This window comes from Sturnus vulgaris, chromosome 13 (assembly GCF_052056855.1).
Source record: "Sturnus vulgaris isolate bStuVul1 chromosome 13, bStuVul1.hap1, whole genome shotgun sequence".
Classification (NCBI taxonomy): Eukaryota; Metazoa; Chordata; class Aves; order Passeriformes; family Sturnidae; genus Sturnus; species Sturnus vulgaris.
In genome coordinates this window covers 18740669-18760729 of record NC_142255.1, presented here as the reverse complement: position 1 = coordinate 18760729, position 20061 = coordinate 18740669, and the positions used below count along the sequence as shown (strand labels likewise).

The 20061-nt window shown below is 42.8% G+C and overlaps 1 protein-coding gene across 8 annotated transcripts in view; it reads left to right on the top strand.

Annotated features, from left to right (window-relative positions):
- Positions 1 to 20061, top strand: part of MEGF11 (multiple EGF like domains 11) — a 253575-nt gene that overhangs the window by 122246 nt on the left and 111268 nt on the right. For 6 of the 8 annotated variants that reach the window (XR_015806596.1, XM_088172695.1, XM_088172699.1 and 3 more), the window contains exon 7: positions 10815 to 10889. The exons of the other annotated variants lie outside the window; for them this stretch is intronic. Coding sequence is in view for 5 of the 6 variants with exons in the window: in XM_088172695.1 (XP_088028821.1) it covers positions 10815 to 10889 (75 nt within the window). In the remaining variant the exon portion in view is untranslated. The remainder of the gene's footprint in view (positions 1 to 10814; positions 10890 to 20061) is intronic. 8 annotated transcript variants of the gene reach the window in all.

Sequence of the window (20061 nt, the reverse complement as noted above, 5' to 3'; positions counted from 1 at the left end):
AAGCAGGTTATCTGAAGTGCTTGTGAATAAAGTCCTCACCCTACACTGTCAAATTTTCTCTTCTAGATAGATCCAGAGGAAAGAAAAAATATTGGACTCAAGTTTGCAGAGTTATATCATATTCCTGAGACAATTTTCCATATCCTGGCACATGAAAATGTAAATTTTCTTTAGGTGTGCTAACGGTCCTTCTGAGGAGAGATCAGAGGAATCTTAAATGTCTTAAAGCAAATCAGCTCTCCAGATATGGTTGTGCTTTTGAATATGCAAAATATCATGACTGGAAGGTCTTTTAGCCAGGAGTCTCTGAGCTGATGTTGTTCAGGCCATTGACAATTCCAGTTTCTCTTCCCACAGTGCAGATGTTCACAGTGCTGAAATGCTATTTATGGGTAAAGAAAGATGCTATTACAATACTGTGGTAATGAAGGGAGAGTTCTGTGGGTTCATTGCTTCTTTGTTAAATACAAAACCCAATAAAGGGATTTGGAAGATGTCTGGGAGGGATAACTAGCAGAGAGTGAAAAAATAGGGAAAAGAAGAGACTGATTGAATGGTATAGATGAGAACACACAGAGGCAATTCCCTCTGGTTTATATTCTGATCACACAACAGTGTTACTCTGCAGTAACTCCTTGAAGCTAATAGTTTATAAAACAAAATTAGTCTGGAGAGAAAAGCAGGTATTACACGTTTGTAAAAGGGGAAGTGGAATTTGACCCCATGGAGAGATATTAGTGAGGAATAACTAGGGGGAAAATTCTCCAAAGTCTTAAATTGCACTTTGAAATGGATGTAGGATCTGTGTACCTGTGATGACAGAACATGCACAAGTACAGGGAGCTTTGTGCAGCTGCTCCTCGAGGGGCCTGGCAGCCAGGGCTGGGTTTGTCCATGCCACAGGTGTGCTCCAGCAAAGGCAGAACCACCTCAGACAGCACAGACAAAGCTGATGCAGCATCAACAGTTCACACACAATCCCAGTTACACATCAGCTTTTAAACTTTCTGCCACTTCTGAAAGTACAATTTACATTCCTGATATGAAGAACTTTTGAGGATTTTCTTCTGCAGCTGAAGCAAATCAGCAATTTCTTTTTCCTGGGTTATGTGGACCTTGCCTTTGGCTTCTGGGGCCAGTTAAAAAAGTGGCAGTCACTGCATTGGGTTTTCAGGGCCAGGTTTTGTTGTGAGGGACCACAGGGGTGAGAAGATTCTGTGAGAAGCTGTGAGGAGTTCCCCTGTGTCCCATGGGGCCAATGCCATCTGGCTCCAAGATGGACCCAACACTGGCCAAGGCTGAGCCTGTCAGGGTTTACTGGAATTACAGAGTTAAGATGGGGAAAACCCTAACCTGTGCATTTGCAGCTGGTGGGACGACTGAGAACACGTGAGAGGAAGAGCTCTGCAGACCCCAAGGTTGTATTTTCTGTGCCCTGTTCAGGTGAGGAGGGGTGACAGAGTGGCTTTGGAGGGCACCTGGTGCCACCAGGGACACCCTACCCAGGCACTGCCAAGGCAGCACATTTGGACACTGTTTGCCAAGCTGTGTTAGTGTGGGCTCTGGAATGACTGGTGATTTCAGGATGTTGTTTTCTAAAGAAATTGGAAACGCTGGGAAATGAACTCCTAAAATACTGTGTAACGTGTGTAACTCCTTTGAAAAGTGTTTTAGAGTATCAGCTCTTTGAGGAGGTGAGCACTGTGCATATTAAAATATGCCTTTTCAAAGCTCTGAGCTGTTACAAGAATGTTACAATAAAAAAGTCATTCCCTCCCAAACACATTACCAGTTAATGCAAACACAGAATTTTTTTTTAAAGCCATTCCATTCCTTGGTGCTGAGAGCAAGGAAGCAATCCAGAGGCTGCAGCCTCATGCCAGGGACCTCCTGTGTGACTCAGTGCTCCTCTGGAGAAGAGCATCACGCTGGGGTTGTGGCTCTAATTAGGGGACCATAGGCAGGAAGAGCTCCAGAACTTTTGAATGGGGTCAAGAATACCTTTTGATCAACTAACAGAGGCATCTTAGGATGAAAGTCATGAATGCTAAAAGCCATTTCAAAACAGCATTGGAATAGGATAAGCAACACTTCAAGCACCTGAGATCAAATAAGCAATTGTTTTGTGGAAATTCTTGATCAAAGACACAGCAGTTCCCTGCCTGCTGCATCACCAGGCTGTGAGAGAGGGAAGTAAATACCAAAATTCAGGTGTATCTCAGCTTAAAACTGTACAGACATGGGCAGCTGCACCCTACAGGAGATGAGGATACATCCCTACCTCCATCACTACAGGAAACAACAGAAGTATTTTCCTACTTGAGTTCCAGATGCAGGGAGAAAAAAGGATGTTACCAAGGGGAAAATGCAATATGCTGACCATCTGGTGAGGCACTTGCAGGCAGGGTGAGATCTCAGCTACAGGAATGGAACCCCCACATCTCTCTTAGCCAGACTGCCAGGCAGCAGTCGAGATGCAGAAAAAGATTTGGCTATTAAGAGGTGCTATGAAATACCATGGTACTTGAGAGGATTAACATAACCAAGTGCAGGCTTCAGCTGCTTGACTCTTTGTATGTTCTGCACTTATGTAACATAACGTAGCAATAAATAATGTAGCATTGCATTAGACCATATGTTGAACATTAGCAGGAGTGATGTCACACACTAATTACTGTGAACAAATGACCTATGATTTCAAATCCATTCTTTCAGAAATGTGTGGATTTAACCCTGTTGAAAGTGAGAAGGACCAAGCAGGTCGTTTCTGAGGAGGCTGGTGTGAGGTCAGGCCGGGGTCTCAGTCCATGGGCTGGGGATCAGCAGGGTCCCTGGGCGGGGAGAGGCCTGGCTGGGACAGAGCTGGAGACAAACACAGCTCCAGCTTAGCTCAGGCAGTGACTGAGGGTCCAGGCTGAGCTGAAATGCAGCCCCTGGGTCCTTGGGCTGTGGGTGGTGGTCCCAAGGGAGGCTGGGCAGGGCTGTCCTGTGCACCCAGGACCCTGAGAGAACAAACAGAGAGCAGCACTGGAGTGGCACTGCCGGGGCTTCTCTCCAGTGAGGCATTTCCCCATTGTCCAGGAGCACTTGGGGAGTCACTCCCAGCTGAGCCAGCCCCCTGCAGAGGCTCTGCTGTGCCAGGTCCTGCACACAATCTGTGGTGGAAGAGACCCACAGCATCATCCAGTCCAACTGTGTCACATTGCTTCAGTTTGACCAGAGTTTGACTTCTGCTTACAAATGGAACTTCTTTCCAAGCTAACTTTTTAACCATCCCATCTTTGAGAGCCTTCCTCAGAGGGATGGGTCAAATTTGGACTACACTGTCAATGCCAAATTCTCTCCCCTGTGTAATGCAGAGGTTACATTGGTGTTCAGCCTTTAGATTCTGAAAGCTGTGTAATACACTAATGTTTACAGACTATCATTCCTTATTTCTCTCCTTGGAATCAGGCACAGCATAGATATTTTTGATAAATTATTAAATATATCCACCAGGTAGTCAGGTTGAGCAGTGTTCATCCTAAAGGCTCAAAAAATAGCACATTGCAAGTGCAGTTTTTACATATTATGCAAGACTTCTGCAAGCAGAAGTGAAGAGTGGGAGAGGTGGAGATACAATTCCATGTGTTGATGGAGTGATTACTTCAGGAATTCATTTATGTTTGCTAAAAAACTTTATGCAGATTTGTCCAGGTCATTTGGAGCTCTGCCTCTCAACTGTGCACATGCTGAGGATTATGAAACCCCACTGAGTTCTCATCTTCTGAATTCCTTTTATCTTGTTTTCACTTTGGACTGCATCACACTGAAATTTAGTGGGAATATGTTACTTCCCTAACTGCAGAGTTACCATAATGCATTTAACATGGCCTGCATATCAATTACATTCCTATAATCACGGATTAAAGAGTCTGGAACGGCGCATATAAAGAAATCAAGAATTTAGTTAGGTTTTATAACTGTGGGTTTAGAGTCAGTGAGAAATAAAAATGCATGCAGACTTGGTTTTCCTTCTCTTCCCTTCCTTGGGCAGCTGCCCAAATGTTGCATCTCTGAGTTAGAAAAAGGAGTTGAGTTTGGCTCCTGTACAGATTCCACATTCACTGAGCTGCTTTCTTCATTTACTGAGTGCTCTCTCTGAGCAACACTGGCCACATTCATCTTTATTAGGCTGTAATGGGAGTCACTGCACGGGAAGCCTTGATCCTGAGCTCTGCATAAAACTGCAGCTTGCAGATGCTCTAATCCTACCAGCTATTAGCACAATAAATTTATAATTGATATATAGGTGTAAGTCTTCCACATCACCTACCTGAAAGCAAGAGTTATGAAATTTAATAAACTGCATGTGTCCTTGGAGCTGTGATCTCCCTTCATGGAGGAGAACAGAATGTCCATCAGTGCTCCTGACAATTATTAGAATCATTGTTAATGTACTATGAGGAGTAATTCACCATCAGGACAAGCTCTGAGACGCAGTAGGCAAATTTAAAATATTTTATTGTGCTAATATTACAGTTACAAGTGATATTTTAAAGCAATTTGCCATGATAATGTCAATGCAGTGCTAAGTAGTTCCTTTTAATGCTGTTCACAGAGAAGCTGATACCCACACAGATGTAGCAAAGCTTCTGAAAGACTGGCTTAATACAAGGGGAAAAGCAAAACCGGTGTGATGCAGCTCAGTTGTGAGGAGAAGGATGCTGGGTGGGGTTTCTGGAAGGGTGTGAGTGCCTGACACAGGCAGTGTTGAGTAACAGATTGCAGCCAGGACACACCAGTGACTCCACCATGGAACTGGTGCTGTGCAATGTACATCTTTTTCTTTCTAAGAAAAACAGAAATGCTGTAAACATATGCAAAAATAGTTAACTGTTACCTCCAAGGCACTATTTCACCACATTTCTAGAATATTAAGACAAACTAATCATGTCTCTAATAAAGAAATGTTGTTTTTCCTCAGCACTATGCAAGGGAAGCAGCATCTTCCTGGAGGTGTATATTTGATGAACTGCAGCACTGATTATTTGATTGATTTAACTATCAGAGAGGTTATAATAATAATAAACCAATTCAAGACATCATTAACTAGCAGAGCATTTGAAATAATACAAATGAGACAATGATTCACGGGCATGTTCAGATTTATTTTTGTGGACTGTTGGGGTCCTTAGGTATTTTGAGCCAGTTTATACAGAATTATGAATACTTTTGTAATGCTGTTTTCTGAGATAAATTCTTGACCATAACTAGTCTGGAACCAAGCAGAAAACAAAAAGAGGATCTAGAACATCAAAAGGAAAGAAACAGTATCTCCAGAAGGAGTTAGAAAAATGCAGAAATTTACAGAGAGGTCAGCACGGGGTAAGAGTGGGAACTACCTGCAGCCACCTCCAGTTACCTCAAATTTGGCTTGGAAGACTTTGGAGAACAAATGGTTCTTTGTTATGTTTTTGTTTGTGCTCCTTCACCTATGGGTGGCTTTAATTATGCAAATGTGTGCCTTAATACAACTGTGGAGACAAATACGGGAGATATTTGTGAATGCTGGGGATGCCTGGGGTAAAGGCTGACTTTTGAGACACACGTGAAGCTTCTGTGGGATCAAATAAATGTAATTTATAAATTCATTCATTTGATTGGTGAAACATCCGAGTTTCCATTGCTGTCTCCTGTAGTTCCTATGAGTTTGCCTCCCCCACTGGTGGTTTGAGGATCTTTAGCAAACAAAGACTTTGTAATAATGGTTTCCCCATCTCTCCTTCCTTCTGACACCGTGCACATCCTTTGCATGCAATGGGAAAAACTGATCTCCTGCAGAGACTTTGGAAGGCACAGAAGAGGCTCCTCTTCCCCTCCTAAGCCTCACCTGAGACCAGGTGGCATTAACGTGGCTATTGGAGGTTTCATTCACATTTTCTACAGCTCTTCTTTTTTGCTGCAACAAAGGACTTTCTTTAACTAGGGCACCCCTTAATGATCAGATACTTTTATCCTTTCTTGCCAGACCCAAACTCTTTTCTCTTATCCATAATATTCTTCACCTGTTTCTGCTTCATAATCAATGTAGGCAGTTTTATTAGTTCCAGGATCTAATTTAACATCAAAAGAATCAGACCACCTCTCTGGTGTGTGAATGACTGGCAGACCTGATTCAGGGAGGACATAAGGCACGTTTAGTGTTTTATACAACCAGGTTTTCTGTGTGCCAGCATTGCTGCCTTAAATGCAGGGAGAGCTGAGGGAAGCCATGGTGGGTACAAAAGCAGCAGTAAAAAGTTTTTTGTGCCAGATCCCCAAAGTGTGCCTGTAAAAATATTTCCTAAGGCAGCTCTCCATCACTGCTCATGTTAAACCTTTTAAGTCCATGTGTAATCTGGTAAATCTTATTCATCCAGATAGATGGATTTGAATGAGAACTCACCCTGCGAGGAAAGACTGGCCCGGAGAAGATAACAGTTCTTATTTGTCATCCTCTGTTATTGTAACCATATTACAGGGGATAATGAAGTGCAAGGGACAGCAATTAGTTGGTGGCAGCACAAGTGATAAGCACAGCACCAGGACTTTCATACAGTGTGGTGTGCAACGCAGCCTATTGATTTAACGGCAGCTTTTCTCCCTTTCACTCTCCAGTAAAAAACAGCACTGAGATTTATGTGAGCAGCACTGCTTTGGAATACAGATCAGGCTGGAGAAACGCTGGTGTGAATCTTTGGATGCTCGTGGTTTAAAAAACCCCAGCCTAGGTTAATTCATAAAGTGCTTTGCAAACAGGCCGGATGTCGTGTGGTCCCCAGCAGGGCTCCTTGGCTTTGTTCCTCACACCTGACTGCCCATTAATCTGCCTTTTAACTGTGCCTGCATGGAGCCACACATGCTTGGAGCCACCAGCAATGTGTCTCTCTCCAGGCCTCTCCAAACTGGGTCACCCTTCAGCTATTGGTTACTGGGAAATTATTCCCTCTGAGATTCCCAAGCCACTCCGTGGGGCTGTCTATTGTCATGTTCTGGCACTGAGATTGTGGAACAGATTATGGGCAATCTGTCAGTTCAGGCTGTTCAAGGAGAGATGAAAAATCAGACACGTGTTGCTCTCACACACTGAGCAATTGGAACAAAGACAACAGAAAAAATATTTTTCTCCATTTATTATTCCATTTATTTATTATTTCCTATTATAGTATGGCAAGTAAAGAATGAAGTGCACCTTGAATAAAGAGCTCTAATGATGTATGACCCTTGGCATTACCAAAATGTTCCTGTGGATCTCAATGGAGAAAAATTTCAGGTGTCTTGAGCTGGTTTTGATGTTCAGCAGCTTCCACAGATCCTGTGGATGTTGAACCCCACCCAAAAATCACCTTAGGTTGCACCTAAGAGCACACTTCACTTGTCAGGGCTGAGGCAAGTCAACTATGGGGTGATGATGCATTCAGATTAGTTTGCAAATAATGTTTCCTGGAACAATTTTAAACTTGAAAATGAGAATCCAGAGAATTTATTGTTGATCTAGGAGGGGATTTTAAGATCAGTTGAAATCATAACCTTTGAATATAACCAGGGCACCAACATCGTAGGAGTTCTTGTATGAACTTCCAGAAGTGTCCAAGGCCAGGTTGGATGGGGCTTGGGGCAGCCTGGGATCGTGGAAGGTGGAATGAGATGGTCCTGAAGGTCCCTTCCCATCCAGAGCATTCTCTATTCCTCCCTCTCTAACCTTGAATTATGTAACATAATGAGTTACAGGCTCTGCCTTGAGCAGGCTATGGCTGTTTTTGGCTTTGTCTCTGATAAATCATCATCTGCCAGTGAACATGTTTACTATTTTCACCTAATATTGTAGGTTAAAAAGAGAATTGCATTGGAAATTTCATTCTGGTAAACAAGCAGTGAGATGACAAATGCCACAAAAACCAACTCCAATCACTGTAATGCTTAATATTTTCTAGTCTTGGTCTTATATCAGCTTCCAATTACAACTACAAAGGCAGAACCCCAATGTTGATGTAATTAGAAGACATATAAGCAAATCAAGAATTGAACACATATTTCAGAGTTTAGAATAAGCAAATCAAGAATTGAACACATATTTCAGAGTTTAGAATAAACAATCCTAATAGCCTTTTAAGCCGTTAAAGAATGTTTATTTTTATTCTAAATAAAGGACGTTCTGGCCATGGCTGAACAAGGATGAAAAAGTTATGGGGAATTTGAGCATGTGGGATGATTTACTGTGGGGCAAGAATTCCCTCCTAGCCCTGGCCCTGCTTTAGATGGTTTCTTGGGCTGTCTGTTGGCCAGGGCAGTCACTGGCTGGATCCTCAGCTCTAGGATTAAACCAGAAAACAGCCCCATGGATGCTGCACCCCCTGCGCCCTCGGGCAACTTGTAGGAGTAATGATCCAAAAGGGTTTAGGAGTTTTATTGCAGCAGGGAGGCAGCAGGGGTCAAATCTGCACCAGAAAACCTATAACTGAGTCTGTAATTCTTTTATGGGCAAAGCTGCAGGGATTTCTGCTTGATTAAGGATTGCATGATTGAGGCCAGTGACATTAACAGGCACAATGTCCCCTCTGCATCTGAAATAGTGATCAAACATGACAGGAAAAGCCATGTAATAGCAAAATCCCAACATTTTCTTGCTGGTAAGAGTGGCTACATGCTTCCCGTGCTTCCCAGCTCTAGAAATGGGATTTGTCTTTTCTTTTCTGCCATTAAAAGCAATTTTTGGAACTTCCCTGTTGGATTTAATATATATCTTTTGCCTCTCCAGGCTCTGCACTTCCCCAGCTTTGTTTTGAGGCTACATGATCAATAAATGTCACTGCTGAAGTGCTTTGCCAGTTCAGGTATCAGAAATGAAAACAGAAGTTCCAGCTCTCTTTTACTGGTTGTGACAAATTGATTCTTTTTGGTCTACCTTGCATTTCTCTCACTTCATGTGTCTGAAGAGAGGGGGATTTCTTCCAGCACCTGCTGCTGGGCCAGCCTGAATTCCAAGATCCTTCAAAGATTTGTTATTAAATTTGTTTTGTGCTCGTGTAAAAGGGGAACTGATGGGATTCTTATAATGTGAAAGCATTTGTGTTTTGGCAGTTAAAAATACTAAAACAGAGACTGTCCATGCAGAATGAACCTGCACTTGTAATTACAGTTTGTCCATGAATACTCAGAGCTGTGCAATTAGGTGGGAATTATATGCTTAAAGGACCACTTGGGCACTTTATGGCCAAATAAAAACATAACTATTCATAAGTACAGGTGCATATATATTTGTTTAAAAAGAAACAACAAACAATTATTGGATCCCCGGAGGAACCATTTATTCTCTTTCCCAGGAAGTAAGAGGACTGACTTGTGCAAAGGAAGGATTTTTATCCTTGCTGCATGAAACCTTACCAGGGTTGTTTTCCAATTACTGTTTTGAGCAACAGCACAAGTTCAGGAATGGATTAATCTGAAACTTTACTTGTAGCTCCCTAAAGTACATCCACAGTTTATTCTATTTTGCAGCCAGTTTTGCTGAGACACAGAAGTGCAGAGATCTTTGCCACTTGTTTTTTTAGCTTTTTCCCCCCCAGAAGTCCATAAACAAACACTTATTGTTCTTAAGAGTTTGTGGCACATATGAAATGTAGAACTTAAATTTCTTCAGAGCCAGTTAATGAACTGAGTGGGCATTTTTGTCTGCTGGAATCTGTCCCTGAGATTTCCAATTCCTTTTGCTTAATTTCTGTGTTCTGGAAGTTTTTAAACTGTCAGCAAAGGTGTTTTACCAGTCTTTACGTTATGACAGGAACTGAACCCTACTTTAATTAAGGGGTGGAAAGGGATGCCAGTTGGATTCTTTTTTCCTCAGATCCCATAGGAGGAGGTACAGGTGAACAAAAGCTACCACTGCAAAAAAAGAGAGCAGGTGAAATACGAACCCACTGAAATAAAAAAATCAGAAGAGCTTTAGTCATCTATGCAGAACACATACGACACCTAATTAAATCAGGTTTCATTGAAATTAAAATAAACGGCCTGAATTAATGAATGCAGCTTGTGAGGAACACTCAGCTCCCATAGTGCAGGCAGACTTTACACGAGGCATTTTTGATAAGACATTTTGAGGGGCAGAAGCTGTCACTGCGTGTTTGTACTGGGGAGAAGGGCAGAGGACAGGACAGAGATCTCTGCTCTGGCACCTGCCTGTGTCCCAGCTCCTCTGCTCCCTGCTGGGTGACCTTTGGCAAGTCACATCTCATTTCTGACAGTCTCTGGAAGCATTTTGTAGTCTCCTCAGGAGTAGCAATATTTAGGAACAAAGCATCATTGTCCCAGTAATGTGTGATTTGAGTGCTGCTTTATTCCACAGGATGAGGCTTAAACAAAATTTATGGGAAATGTTGGCTCGTGCTGGATCTCTGCACAGGAGTGAATCTTACCCAAGATCAATAGAGTCATTCCCCAGTCCTGTGGGTTTTATGAGTGCCACAGCAGAAAGGAATCAGGTCCTTTCCCAACAAAAGCACTGTGCCTCTGCCATAATTGCTAAGCTTGGGAATTGGATAAATACTAAATTCTGGTTTTCCAGTGTTTTACATTTCTTTGTGACCATTAATGAAATTACAGCCCTGTTGTTAACAAAGTGACATCCTGGCCATGGGAAAGGTATGTGGGAATTGTCAGCAAATGCAAGTTTGAGTGAAAAAGGTGCAAGTCCTCACCTGTTGCTATCCTGCTGACTTCATCAAGGTTATACAGTGTTTCCAGAAATGTATGGGAAGTGGTATTTTCAAGTTATTATTTTGATTTTCCATAAGATTTGGCCACCTCTGATGGGCTGGGAGAGTCCAGCACCTCTTCGGCAGAGACTGGTGAGAACAGCAACTACAACAGTGAGTGATTTCCAACAAATCCAGTGGCTCATGTAGGGTGGGAGGTCTGAGGGAGCTGCTTGAGCCTGTCCCTGGGCATGGTTTCTCTCTTGAATGACACATAATCCTCTGGACCCCAAACCTGAGGGATGCTGAGGCAGAAACTCAAGGGGTTTCATGCAGTGTTTCAGTTAACTGGATTGGATTTTTAAATTCATCCCAAACCTGTGCTTTAGGCGGCTGGATGGATGCAATTTATAGTTCCATGTCCTTAAATGCTGCACGTTGTACCACAGGCCTGCCTGGTGTCACCTGGGCTATGTCACACCTCAAAACACCCACTGGAGACACAAGACTCCTTCTGCTTCTCCTTTAACATGGTATTCTGAGGTTAAAGAGGTGCTAAAGCTTCTTCTGATCACTAAAGACCTCGTGGAGTTTTACATTAAACCAGCTCTAGGTCAGTATGTCCTGATCACATTCAACTTGGGTAAATCACAGGGCACAGGATTGGATGTTCTGGCTCATTTTATGCTTCATCCCCTTCATCCTGTTGTGTATCAGTAACACTCCGAGCACCAAATCTTCTGGCATCAGCTGCCTACGGTAGAACTGCATCCACTCCTACCCAGAACCACTTTGATCTCATTTCCTTATGCAAAACTGAGAGCACTCAGAGCAGGCAGGGAAAAGAGAACCTCGACTGTGTCGCTATTTGCTCCTTTAATATATTTTGGGATGTGTGTGGGTTTATTTACAAAGCACGTGTAGTTAAATGTCATTGAAAAATATAATTAAAAATCAATTAAGAGACCATTTTAAAAACAAGAGGTTGTAAAAATGGAATTTACAATAATAACCAGGCTAAGCATTTGGCATTTACATGTCTACACCAAATAGCAATTCCCTTGTTAGTTGTGCTTGAGTGACAAGGTACTCGCTTATCTCCTGGATATAAATTCCAATATTCTTGTTATTGCTGGGACAAATAAATACCTGCATAAAGATTTCTTGCACTGCCAAGTAACACCAACTGATTAAATTCAGACAATTGGTTTTTTGTTCTTATCCGGGCCCAGTGCCAAAATTATCCCATTGTATGAAGGGCCAGATTTTGCACTCAGCTTATGCTCAGTTAATGCAAGGTAAATACTCTGCTACCAATACAAATCTAAGCACAGAGAGACATTCTGAAATGTTTTTATTTCCTCCATAAAACCTGAACATGAAGAACACTAGAAGCAAAAATGGAGGAGTGTTTGGCCTATAACACAACATGGTGGTGAAGGCAATTGCTGTGACTAGACCTCTCCAAGGGGGAGGACGTGAGTTGTGCTTGGAGCCTGTGAAGTACAGAAGTCCCTGTGAGACATTTTGGCTTCCAGAGGAATAATAACTGGCAGTGTCTCCAGAAATCCACTGGAATGCCTGTGTGTACATGTGGAATTCATACCTGCACACTCTGGATCTGGCTTTAAATGGTGGGAGCTCAAGGACTGTCTTCATGTGGGATCAAATACCCCAGATTTATAACCAAGCCTGAAGTATTTTTCTTCATTAATACTCATCCTCTTCCTCTCCCATCTTCATCATGAACAGTTGAGGGTATTCCTGAGGTTCTTGGAAAAGAGGTGGAGATTAAATATCTAAAAAGCATTTTAAACATCATGAACCCATAGGAAATGCTGGAATCAGTGCTAATGTCCATCTGTGATAGTTCCATGTTGAAGGGGATGGGGCAGGATTACCCTTGGAAAGTTCTCTGCCTGTGCCCCTGTCCACATCCCTTCTCTCCCTGGCAAGACTGAGGTGAGTGGTTGGCTCTTCCCAAGTCTTGGAGTCAGCCTGGAGAGCAAAGTGCCTCTTCCTGGGGCAGGTGGAAGTTGCTGCATGGGGCCATTTCTCTCAGGTGATGGATTAAAGTGAAACATCCCCCACCCTCCTGTTTGATTCTGTGCTGATTGGGTTCTCTCCTGTGCCTGGCTTTGGCTTCTATGATTTAGCTCTCATTCCTCATTACATGCACAGACCAAAATGAATCAAAACCCTCTTGAAAATCTGACATTGCAGCCCTTTAGAATCTGGATGATATGGAGAGTCTGTTTCCCCTATTTATGACTAATCAGAGGTTTCGTATGTGCCACCCCACGCTCTCATCAGTTCAAGATGCAGAAATCAGCCCCTTTCTTTTACCATTGCACCCTTCTTTGTCTCTGAAGATCTCGATTAAAATCTTAGTGTAATACTCAATCTGCATTTTTCCCAGTTTTCAGATCCATGGATACACTGCAATAACACACTTTTATGAGGAGGGCTTACTGCACGTATTTCATTCCATTTTAAGGATTTCTTCCCTCATTTTTTGGTCCCACAATTCAGACCATTCACAGAGGTCGTTGCCTGTGCCATCCCTGCACCCCTCCCAGCAGGCAGCACCCTGATGTATCCCTCTCCAGACATCTTCCCTCTGATCCAGGCAATTTGTGCTCAGACTTGGATGGAATATGGGTTTTCTGTGTTCGCATACGAACATCTGCTTCAAATTCCCAAGCCAAGAAAGACAAGAAGCAAATTAAACTATTTGTTCTTCTTTCTCTCTCTTTAATATCAAAGTCATTCCTTACATGCTCCTTAAGCTTCCACTTTTGATCAGGAGATATTAAAAATGGATCTAAACAACTGACATCTTAATCATATTCCTTTGTGAGCAGGGTGAGAGTGAGGGGAGCAGGGGAGAGAAGTCAAAGCTGCTTTGCTGCTCATGCTCGGTATCCAACCAGAATCCAACACTGAATTCCCTGCCCTGCCCTGGGAGCAGAGGGGAGTTCCTGTCCCTCCTGAGGTGCCCTGTGCAGAGCACGAGGCCTCTGGAACATCCTGCAGCTTCAATTCAATCTCTGCCTGTGCTGGAGCAGCCTGGGAACAATTCCCTGCTGCTCTCTGCTTTGTGCTGGAGACCTGGAAAAGGGAGTTTGGAGGATGACTCAGACATTCCTTCTTCCCCCTGGGCTTTCCTGCTGTGCCAGCCCAGCAGCCAAGTCGCTCTTCTGGGTGCCTCAGTTACAAATTCTCAAAAATCTCTTTAAGAAAATTCTATAAAATGTCTTTTAAGAAAGCCCAAAGAGAAAGCTGAATGTTTTTATTTTTCACAATCCTGTGCAGATTGTGGAAAATATGTCATTCAATTCAGGAGGAAAACCAGTAAGTTTTGGTGCTATTTGGATTCAGTCAATGAAAAATCAAAAGAATAAAATAAGGTTTAGCATTTCACAAGAAACAAATCTGATTTCATTATGTGATGAGATCACAGATTTATTTGCAAGTTCTAACAGAGTAGCTGTGCAAATAAAATAAATTTTTGTGACATGTTCGATTCAGTACTGAAGGATATTCTGATTAAAAAATCAGCACTATACAATTATCAACAACATGCATTAATAATTGAATATGAACTAAATGACAGATCTCAAAAAGCAGCTGTCAATGTGGAATAAATATCAAATGTATTTCTGGTGGTTTTCTGCTATTCCACTTACTCCTATCAATATTTACATTACTGATCTAGGAGTAAATATGGAATCACTGCAGCAAAAATTTGTGAATGACAGAACTGGCAGAGTGGTGAGTGCTGATGGGCACAGTGTTCACACGGAACCATCTAAACCAGCTGACAAATTATTTTAGCATTTCTAGAGGAAGGCTGAAATTTTTCTCCTTATTATTGACATCCCTGCCCATGGCAGGGGTTGGAACAAGACAATGTTTAAGGTCCCTATGGGCCCAAACCATTCTGTCCTTTCCAGCCCAAGCCTTTCTATAATTTCTGGGATTCTCTTATTCCCTGCAAGGAGTTGTGCTTGTTTTTGTAGCAGTGAAGGCTGTGGGAACTGAAAGATCTGCATATCAGGTAGGAGATGACAGAGTTTGCCAAGCAAAGGATCCAAGGAAACAGGAGCTTTGTCCTTGGGCCAGGTGATTTTCTGTTCCCGAAGTTCAGTGGAAATTCCATATCCCTGGAATCCAGTGCCCCACACTCCGGGCTGTGCCCAGCTCCTGCTGGGATGAGCCCTGGGTGACAGCAGAGGAGTGTGACACCGGTCCCAGGCTGACCCTGGCCCCGTTCCCCAGGAGTTTTCCCGCTGGAGCTGGAGCTAATGAGGCTGAGGAGGCAGGGGGAGGGATGATGAGAGCAGCACTCCTCACACCTGCTGCCTCCCTGCTGCCAAGAGCCTCTGCTGCTGCCACAGAGCTCATCTCTGAGCACACAAGTGAGAGAGAACAAATGCCATCCCTTTTCTGCTGATGAGGTATCTCAGAGGTGAGAGGGCACCATGAGAGGAGCCTCAAGTGCTTGAAGACCCCAGAAGTACAGAAGGGAGCCCTGGCTTATTTCCAGAAAGAAAAAGAATTGTTGCCTCATTTCCATGTATCTGAATTCAGTTCAGTGTTTCAGTTTTAACAGAGAGTCATCTTAGGTCAGTGGGAAGATTTTGATTTATTTGGTGAGGTTTACACTGGTCTTTGCAGCCTTGTTTGCCACAAACCCTTCCCTTTCCCTGTGGCTTAAGGACACTGAGGAATGGAGACCTTCATCCTTCAGGGAGACATGTAACTAGGAGGATTTTTTATAACTATTTTTATATCTATTTTTTATCACCTTGTGCCAGCTCAAACTTCATGGATAAGTTTAGAGCTGCTCTTCCTTGTGCTCTCAGTTGGCCGTCTGTCAGTGACACTAAAAACCCTTGGAACTGGAATATTACAAAGCTTTGGGAAAGATCTCACCATGCCCTTAAAGGGGCGTGAGGTTTAGTGGGCAGCTGTAGAAATGGCTTTGCTTTATGGACTTCACACGCTATAAAAAGGCAACTCACTACCCACAGTCTTAATTAGAGTGCTCTGGACTATTAAGGGGGATGTGGGAGCTTTGTCCAAGCCAGACAGAAATCAGCCAATGTGCATCTTACCTAGGATGCAATTTTGGGAATAAAGTCTCTCTATTTGGACATTGTATTCCAAAAAACATCTACTTGCAGTAAAGTATCAAAACAAGACATTTTGAGTCTCACACACAACTCGTACTTTTTCAGAATAGTGCAGATCTGGGAGTCTTTGAGCTCCCACAGGAGCTAAATAATGATATTTATAATCATTTGTAAAGCCATTCCCCTGGAGGTGTGACAGGAATGAGCTTCACATCTCTTACAGCACAAACTTCCTAAGTGAGGAATGAAGGAAGTTCACATCTTCTCATGATTTATGCCCTGATTTCTGATTCCAGAGTCACATTGCTGTAGCTTGCAAGCCAGGAGATCGTGACAGCAGCTCAGGCCTCCTCTCTCTGAGGACTCTGTGGGCACCTAATGAATTCACTGCGAATTTCCCACTGTCTGTTTAAGGTTTGACTCTAAATGGCAAGATCAGTCTCCTTCTACTGAGGGAGCTTAAAGCAAAGTTCCCTGAACAGTGAGGACTAAAATAGCTGAACACAGCAGAGAAGCCTTTCTCAGTGAGCTGTCTGACATCCATCCCCTCTTCACAGGTACTCTGCAGGTCAATAATACCTCCATGAATCCAGAAACCAACCTGCCAGACAGCTTCATCCTTACACCCCCTCCATCCCACATTGCCTTTTGGCTTTGAATTGCTGTGATACCAGTCAGGCTCTCCTTCCTCTAATAGGCAGACATGAAGTTGTCATCTAGAAAAACAAGTTACAGGGAAAATATGCATCTTTGAGTCACACAAACCCATTCAAATCTTTCCAAGCTCATCCACTTCCAGTGCTAATGAGCTGCTGTGTGACACCTCATGGGTACAACATCCTATAACATGGGAAGAAGAACCTCCTGCAGCCCAGGAAAAGCCCCTGGGAGCAGGCAGACAGGAGGAGCTGCTCAGCCTGTGGGCCACAGCAAGGCTGCAGAGGCTGCAGTTCCACCTTGCCTTGTAATATTGTTAAGATTTATTTTCAGATCTTATCAGCAATTCACAGTGGGCTGTTCTCTGCTGAACAAAATTCATCCATCAATCTTCTGGTATGGCCACATTCCAGCCTACACCGAGGTGACAGTTCAGTTGTGCTAATGATCAGCCTCACATCCACATCCGCATTCCCCCTTGTCTGATTCTTCTTCTCTTATGATAATTTAATTGATTGAGCACACTGGCTTCTAGTCAAGAAGCTCTTCTCAGCTTAACTCTCAGTTTAAAAAAAAATCACTGCTCAACATCTCTATAATTAGAGTTAGTTGCTAAACCCTGCATCCAGGTGATTACTGGTATATGAGAGGGACATATCTTGAACTGATCAAATCAGGGATTTGAGCAAAATGCCCTTGATCCATGTTTCACAATTCGTTAATGTCTTCTACTTTGGGTATTTTCCCCTTTTTTTGGTGTTAAATATAGCTGGGTTAGGAAAGTTCATGTAGAATCAGGACAGTTAGGGGTAATTTTTTATTCATATCCCTGTTATTGTTTGGGGAAGCTCAGTAGGGTTCATTAATATTGCATTTCCAATGAAAAGGCACTCAAAAGCCAAACAGTTCAATTATATTCTGAAGCTGCAATGCGATACAGAAATGAGCAGTGCAGTGATGCTGTCGTGGTTTAAACCAACTGCTCCTGTCTGTAGTCAGCAGCACCACTCTCCCCTTCATCCACAGGGCAGCTGCTCCACTGTACAAACCAAACTGAATGCCATCATCTGAGGGGGTCATTTGGGGTTTTGTACTTGAGTCAGGTTCACTGAGAGGCTCTTTGGAGTGACAGAGTCTGACTGATCCCATGTGCTGGCCCTACTTCCATGAAGGTGTTTATGTGCAGGAAAGCTCCCAGTGCAGGGATGGAAGTGCAGCTGCTGGAGTAGGGGAGGATGTGCCAAGCTCTCTGTTCTGCTTTGCATTTGCTTGGTCCAGTGGAAGCGTCCAGAATGTGATCATCTGCATCCAGAACTACACAGAATTATGAAAAATCCCCTTCTAAACCTGACTGCTCCCCTTCAGCCTGGAGGGGAAAAGGTTCTCAGCAGGCCCCACTGAAACCTTAAAGAAGGTTATAAAAAAGAGAGAAAGTCACTTTTTACACTCATAGATAGTGATAGGACAAGGGAGACTAGTTTTAAACTAAAAATGAGAGAGATTTAGATGGGATGTTAGGAAGGAATTGTTCCCTGTGAGGATGAAGCCCTGGCACAGGGTGCCCAGAGAAGCTGTGGCTGCCCCTGGATCCCTGGCAGTGTCCAAAGCCAGGTTGGATGGGCTTGGAGCAAACTGGGATGGTGGAAGGTGTCCCTGCCCATGGCAGGGGGTGGAATGGGATGATTTTCAAGCTCCCAACTCAAACCAGTTGTGATTCTCTGATTATCCCCTACTTCTCTGAGAGTGAGAAATTATGATTGATTCCAGTGAAAGTGAGATCATGCTTTATATGCAGAGGCCTCTGATTTTCCTGATGCAATGGGATCTAGTTGTTCAAAATGATGATATATAAAAATTTAATGTTTTGGAGGTTTTATTTTTCTTATAGGAAACACCAAAGTCAAATTTGATTTTGCTGGATTTATGGCTTGATCACTCACCCTATTAAGAGTAATGATTCCACTCTCTGACCTTGTAGGGCACCAGCTATGAAATTTGAGATGATGGCCCAAACATTTTTGCAATACAACTCTTGGCTAGTGCATGACAGTCTATTGACTGAAATACTGTCAATGCACAAATGAGATTATAACCAGAGAAGGTCTTGATTGCTTTGGTCTGTTATTCAATACCCTCCTCCCCTATAAGCAGCTTCTTGGCATTTTTTTCAGGCTAATGTAGACCTTCCTTCCCTGACAAATGACACATGAGTTGATTGTATAGACAGACTCTTAGCTGCAGGTTTTTTTATCTGCAGAAGACTTATCCCTAACAGGACTCTTGCACTTGGTGTCTGCACTGCTGGAGTCCTGTGCTCTGTAAGAGCCTCTTTGAGCCTTGTTGGCCGTTCAGGATTGCACAAAGTCTGACCTGGCCATGATGGAGAGAGCAGGAGCAGCCCCACGTGCTGCTGGGGCAGCGTTCCACGGCTGGAGAGGGGAAGGATGGCTGGAGCACTCAGCTTTCATTTCATTTAAATGAGCGGAATTGCTTTACTTCCCCCCTAGGTATAACAATTATTAAGAATTTATATTGCTATTCATGCTGTATAATAATGAACAGAAAGTGGGTTTGCACTCTTAACCTTTGCTGTTAGGTAGGAGAGGAGAAGCAGCAACAGTCACTCTTATGAGAGCAGAAATATCTGCACCATCACACTCCCTGCCTCCTTTCACCCTTTGGGAGACAGAGAGTTTGTGCTGTATCATATTTGGATGTCCCCACTGTGAAAAATAACTCGTTAGTGCATATTTTACTTTATTCCATATGTTTCCAAAATAAATCTATTCGTCACTTAAACAAACCCACCCAGCATTTCTCATGTATTCTGATTTTTCAGTTAAATATTGTTTGTATTTAAAGATAAATATTGTTCAAAATGTAGCATTAATATTTTGCCTACTGACAAGCAGTTCTGTATCTTATTAAAATTTAAACAGCCATTATGTACATGAAAGTTTTTTTTGTTGTAGTTTGCAAGGTGCTATAACAATAATTACCCGAGTGCATCAATCATTTTTCATTGCCTCATTTGTATCATGGGGATAAGTAGCTCCAATTAAAATCTCATTTTACGTAAATAGATACGGTTTGAATCAAACTACAGTCTGTTTCCACTTCTGAAACGCTGGCCATAGGATATCTTTTTCATTATTCAAAGTGTATGATGTGTACTGCTTATCTTTTTGTGCTTAAAAAGGCGTCAGTCTGCAGGCAGACATGCCTCTGTGCAGGTTTGGCAGGGAACAAATAATTGTTACTGTAATTATCTATCAATTTTACTGTTCCAAATATTTTAGCCAAAAAGCTAACTAGTATAATCACATGTTTATTCCTGACACATTATAGTTTGAGTAAGCAGAACTGAAAATGTTTAATATGAATTAACAGCTTCAGGAAAAATTATAATTTTTCTATTACTCGTGATTTCCCCTCCACCACGGCAGCTTTTCTGCTAAGTGTGCTCATATTGTCAGCTATTGTGGGAAAGCAAATGAGAGGAAACTTGGGGAATTATCTTCTGCTGCACTGTGATTAACTCTGCAAGGAAA